This window comes from Oxyura jamaicensis, chromosome 1 (assembly GCF_011077185.1).
Source record: "Oxyura jamaicensis isolate SHBP4307 breed ruddy duck chromosome 1, BPBGC_Ojam_1.0, whole genome shotgun sequence".
Lineage (NCBI taxonomy): Eukaryota > Metazoa > Chordata > Aves > Anseriformes > Anatidae > Oxyura > Oxyura jamaicensis.
In genome coordinates this window covers 159,686,003-159,692,087 of record NC_048893.1, presented here as the reverse complement: position 1 = coordinate 159,692,087, position 6,085 = coordinate 159,686,003, and the positions used below count along the sequence as shown (strand labels likewise).

The 6,085-nt window shown below is 46.1% G+C and overlaps 1 protein-coding gene across 1 annotated transcript in view; it reads right to left on the bottom strand.

Annotated features, from left to right (window-relative positions):
- LOC118172320 (putative uncharacterized protein DDB_G0271982) overlaps window positions 1–469 on the bottom strand; it is a gene marked incomplete at its 5' end in the record, with an annotated part of 1,389 nt that extends 920 nt beyond the window's left edge. Inside the window, one exon of the mRNA XM_035336196.1 lies at window positions 416–469. Coding sequence (XP_035192087.1) covers window positions 416–469 — 54 coding nt within the window. The remainder of the gene's footprint in view (window positions 1–415) is intronic.
- Between the last annotated feature and the right edge of the window lie 5,616 nt (window positions 470–6,085).

The following is a 6,085-nucleotide window of genomic DNA, read 5'->3' as shown; positions in this document are numbered from 1 at the left end:
TCTTTCTCTCTTTCTCTCTTTCTTTCTTTCTTTCTTTCTTTCTTTCTTTCTTTCTTTCTTTCTTTCTTTCTTTCTTTCTTTCTTTCTTCCTTTCTTTCTTTCTCTCTCTCTCTTTCTTTCTCTCTTTCTTTCTCTCTTTCTCTCTTTCTCTCTTTCTCTCTTTCTCTCTTTCTTTCTTATTTTCTTTCTTTCTCTCTTTCTCTCTTTCTTTCTTTCTCTTCCTTCCTTCCTTCCTTCCTTGCTTCCCTCCCTCCCTCCCTCTCTTCTTCTTTCACTCCCGTCCACCTTTCTCTCTTGCTAAAGAGGGAACTCTAGATGCAAGAGTCAAGTCCATTGCTACTTGCAATGTTTCAGCATGAAAAGAAAAATAAAAGTAGTCTGAGAAAAAGACTTTCTTCCCCTCTTCCTCTCTTCCTCTCTTCCTCTCTTCCTCTCTTCCTCTCTTCCTCTCTTCCTCTCTTCCTCTTTTCTCTTTCTCTCTTTCTCTCTTTCTCTCTTTCTCTCTCTCTTTTTTCCTCTTTCTCCTTTTCTTTCTCTCTTTCCTTCTTTCTCTCTTTTTCTCTGTCTTTCTCACCTCTCTTTTCTCTGTCTCTCTGTGTTTTGTTCTTCGAGCACTTTCCCATTTGACTGAAACGGTCCTGGAGAGCGACAGTAGAGCCAACAACCCACTCTTCCTTTTCCAAGTGTCATCTGGGGCTACCGCCCCGTTTTATAGCGGATTCTTTTTAACCTTTCAGCCTCCTTACGGACATGTGAAAGCTCGGAGCCATAACCCCCGGGGAGCGATGCGGGGAGGGCCCCGTCCCCCGGGGCAGGTGGAACCGCCCGGAGCTGCGGCGGCCCCGGGGGTCCTCCGGACGGCTCCTGCCGGCCTCCCCCTGGGCATGTGGGCGGCCGAAAAGGCGAGCACGAGTCGAGTCCGCGTTTGTCTCCATAAACCCTTCCCCAGCTCCCCGGCCAGCCCGAGAGGAAGGAGGGAACGAGTGCCAATTACTTGGGCGAGAGGGAGCCAGGTCTCCATCCATTACCGCCTCCCCTGGGATGCCTGCGTGCAGCTCGCCTCGGAGGGGGGCACCGGAGGCAGAGACACCGCTCCTGGGCTCCCCTTATTTACCGAAACCATTGCAGCAGGGCAGCCAAGTAACACCTCATGCGGATTTCTTTCTTCATTTTTTTTGAAAAAAAAAAAAAAAAAAAAAAAAAAAATATGTGACTTATTCCTAAGCTACCATACCTTGTAAAAAGACAGTCTCCTGGGGAAGGGGAGGGGAGGAAGAGGAAGGTGGGAGGCACCACCACCTTTCGCCAAGTTCCTGGGAAGCGTCCAGCTCCCGAATAATAATAATTTTTTAAAAAAAAAGGGGGGGGGGGGAGCAGCAGCCCGGCCTTTCCCTGGCCTGCAGCACCCGCAGGAACTTCTTGGCCGCAGGAACGTGGAGCTGGGGAAAGGAAAGGGACCCCCAAATACCCGGGGCCGGCTGCCTCATGGGGGCTTCCCTCTGCCGCAGGCTGCACTGGGAAGTTTTGGGAACTTCTTGTCTGCGGTGCGGCGAGGAGGAGGCAGAGGCCATGGGGAGGGAAAGCGATTCTTCTTCTTATTATTCTCATTATTATGATCACTATTATCATTAATTTCATAATCTTCACCATCACTATTATTTTCTCTCCAGATAGCGCTCGCTCTGCCCGGCTCGTCGCTTTCCGAGCCCTAGAGCAAAAACTTCCCTTCGCAGTCCCTGGGACATTTCCTGACCGTGATTTCGGGAGCGGGAAGCGCAAACGCTGGGAGCGCTGCCCCAAGATGCTCGGTACAGGAGGCATATATCTGCGTGTAATGCATCCACTTGTCTCCCGCAGTTTTCTCCGGCTTCCAACGCAAGAAATAGGCAGATTTCCTTAATTGACTGAACTGCCTATCTGGAGAAAGTAATAAAGTAGCCCCTTATTCCCACAGTGAAACGATTTATAAATTAATTACTGTAACCCATTGTATTTGATTTCTCTTTTTAGGATTCCCCAAAGATGAATATACTAAAGCCTGGGATATTCAGTATTAACGTCTGATCAGAGTTTGCTATACAGCCTGACTTTAAAAAAAGAAGTCAATGTGGGGTTTATAGAACCGCACAATGTAAACCTCCTGGATATTTTTATTCCACCAAACATTAGCTTTGCATTTTTTACAGTCGCGGTATTTGTCCTACCCCGAGTGTCAGTGAGAGCACCGAGAGAAAACCTACAGTACATGTGTTATTTGGTGAAGTTCACGGAAAGTCAATATCCCATTTAGTGTAAAAGCTATTTTCCCCTTAGATGATAAAAATCAACCTTCTGAAGGAAAAAAAAAAAAATAACCCTTTGGGTGAATGCACAAAAAGTATTTCCATGTCCTAATGAGGACTTTCCTTACATCAGCAAAGACCTGCTAATTACTGATGTACAAGCTGCAATAATTGCTTTTGCAGCCAAAGTGTAGAGTGTTGTCGTATTAAAAATTGAAACGCTCGGTGGTGATTGGTGTCCCAAGGTGGCTGGCGACGTCCCTCTCGGGATGGCAGGGGGCCGGTGGGGAGCCCCGCAGCCTGTGGCTACCAAACTTCTTCCTCGCCCCCCTCTTCAGCGGTGCCCCCCCTCCCCTCCCCCCCCCCGGCAAACCCCCGCCCCCCCCCCCCCCCCCCCCAGCAAAAGTGGCGCGGAGCCCCCCCCCCCCCCTCCCGGCGCGAATCAAAGCGAGGGGCTGGGAAGTAGTTGCCTTGTCATGTAACACATTGCCCTGATTTATTATAAAATTTTAACGAAATCATGCATATTTTAACAGCCTTTAATCACTGCATGAAAATTTAATTCATGAACTGTAGCGCGTTTAAATAAATGAAGTGTTAATTCATTAGGATTAATTAATTTGTTAAAGGATTGTGTGCAAGGTTAAGGTGGGAGAGAAACTCTTTGTTAGTTTCGCGTCTTAATCACCAGGTTTGGGTAACAGAAAAGGGGGGGGGGGATAAAACACTGCGAGGGGCGGCAGCACCAATGAGAGGGGTGAGGCCCCCCCTTTCCTCTTCCCCCCCTCCCCCCCCCCCCATCCCCGGCTGGTCCCTCCCCGTGCTGCCCCCTCCAGCAGCAGGGACCAGCGGGACCCCCCTCGACCCCCCATGTCCCCGGACCCCGGGCTTTGCCAGCTTCACTTTGGCTGCCCTGAAAACCAGAATGCAGGCAGCAGCCACGTAGCCTGCAAAAGCAGTAGAAGCAACGCTTTCTACCAAGAAAAGCTGAAAAAAATCAGAAATAGTAAACTTTTTTTTTATTTTTTTATTTTTTTTGTCTCCCCAGCTTCATCCTCCCGTACTACATTCCTGGCTGCCAAGGCAGAGACGCTTTCCCCTGCACCAGCTCTTCTTGCCTCTCTGTCCCTCGGCTGACGAAGGCTTTCCCACTTGGCGTTAAGTGGCACCAAGGCAACAACGGCAGGACAGGCACAGCACCTGTGCCCAGCTGGTGCCTTGCCCATCACCTTTGACTGCAGGCAGTCCTTGGGATAACCCCAAATCCCAATTTCTGGTTTCCTTGGAGTTACTTTTCCTCCCATCCAAACCTGGAAGAGGAGAAGAGAGAAGTCTGGGTGTATTCACGTGGGGCAATTGTCCACCAAGGCGTATCGGCTTCACAGTTTGCAAGACATTTGCTTTAGACAGTGCAGAGAAGTTGTGTAAAGACTTCTCCAAGCCTTTGGCTGATGGGTGTCAGAGGCAGGACTCTTTTCTAGCAGCAGCAGCAACACGCTTTGACGCTGTGTGAGCATTAGGATCAGACTTACTTGACTCAAACTGCCTTTAAATGTCATTATTTGCTGCGAGAAACAACTGTAAAATGGAGAAGTGGGGTGCAAGTTAGCACACCTTTTATTACGGACATAAGATATACACTACCCACCCCTCCCTCCCCTTTTGAAGATACTTCAAAAACCAACCAACCAACAACAACAACAACAACAAAAACCAACCACACAGTAAAACCCAGACATATCCCAAGTCAGTAACTGGTGCCAATCGGTAGAGCCATTATAGCACAAGCTTCGATCTGAGGAAGCAGCAGCAAGCAGAACCAGGCTCTCTTGAGGCCTTCAGGGAGCTGGGGAGGAACAGGTCATCTGCCAGGTGTCCTGTGGGTAAAACCACCTGCAAAGCAGACAAAACCTGACCCAGGCGTTGGGCGCAGCCCAACAGCTTCCACTGGTGATGAGCTGAGGCTGGCAGCAATCTCACCCTCTATGTTGCCAGTACCCCTGGAGAGCGTTCTTCTACATTGAAACCTGCAAGTTGCCTGGTACTTAGTACAGTAAGTATAATTAGATTGAGTAAACAAATTACAAGCTATTAAATATCACTAGACATCACCACTTTGAAAAATCTACTGTCTTAATCAAAATTGCAATAGTTAAGGTTTAGGTCTTATATATTCCAAGTCTACATTACTACATAACTATCACAAAAAATGGATAGCAACAGACCCTTGTTTAGGCTCTTTTATTCAGAGAACACAGTAAGTACAGCAAGAGATCAAGCAAGCGCAGCATTGACAGAAAGCAACCTGGAGAACTGAAGCCCCCCATACGGCTAATAAATTTATAACCCAGGAAACCTGTAACTGAGGAGATTCATTAACCTTTTTGAACTGAAAGAGGGTAAGTTGGATATAAGGAAGAAATTTTTCACAACGAAGGTGGTAAGATGCTGGAAAAGGTTGCCCAGAGAAGTAGTGGATGATCCACCAAACTCAGGTTGGAGGTGGCTCTGGACAGCCTGATCTAGTGGAAGATGTCCCTGCCCACAGCAGGGGGACCCAACTGGGTGATCTTCAAGGGTCCCCTCCAAGCCAACCCCTTCATTACATATTTTTTGAAGTTGTTAATGCACCAATTATTCTGCCAAACTTTAAACCAAAACAAACGCAGACTACATTAACCGAAATAAAATGCAGAATTTACAGTGGGGTAGCTCTTTTAAAACAAAACAAAACAACAAAAAACAACCAAGACTAAGATAAAAGAATTCAGATATGCTTCAGCTTTCCAAGTCGTGAAACACAAAAAGCTCACACTTACAGCACTGGATGCACTCACAACCTACTTGCTGTTTTTGCAGTTGAAATCTGAGTGCAAGAGGGCACTTGAGAACCAGCCGGTTATGGACAACTACACTAACTCTTGCCACAATGCTGGAAGTTACCATCTCTGAGCAAATGGAAAACCAGCACTTGCCTTGAAACATCTCACTTCCTCCCTGCTCGAGAATGAGATACTAAGTTTATGACTGATCTTCAGATTTTTTTTTCTTTTTCCTTTAGGCTCCTCTTTTCTATCCATCCAGTTGCCTGACATGTAAAGCTAAAATTCTCACTTTGAAGGACAAGCCCATAAGTGGTGTTCCTGACCAAATGACTAGGAAGTAACATTAGAAAAGCTTTTTCCTTTAATTCGACTTCAATTTTTTCTATCAGTTATATTCATATTCTTATCACTGAAAATTACTTATGTATCAGAAGTACACTGGAGTATGCAACGAACCACTGCAAGGCATACCCCTAAACCACGGTGAAGCAATAGCAACCTTAACACTTACACTGACAGCAATACAAAGACATTTTCAGGATGTATTTGAGATACCCTCACCTATTTTCTGAAAGGGTGAAATCAAGGCAGCATCTTTTGACTTAGCAAAACCGGCCAAATCAAGTATCATCTCATGTCCAGATGCTTATTAAGGATGCTCCTTTATTCCAGAAAAAATTAAAATAAAAACTTAAGTTAAAACAGAATGACTAGATTTTTCTTCGAAGATTAAAATCCAGGTGGTACACCGTGGAAAGTAGTGTACAAAAGCACAATGTCATGCTGCATGTCACGAGGAAAGGTGCTTTGCATGTATGGCCTGAATGATTTTTTGGTAATTTTGTTTCTCCAAAAACAAAACAACCAAGCAAACAAAAATAGTCCCACTTCAAAATGAACACCCCAATTGCATGAATGCATGCACACATTGCAATATGAAATGTAATTCCTGGTCAAACTGCTTACAAGACTTTACAA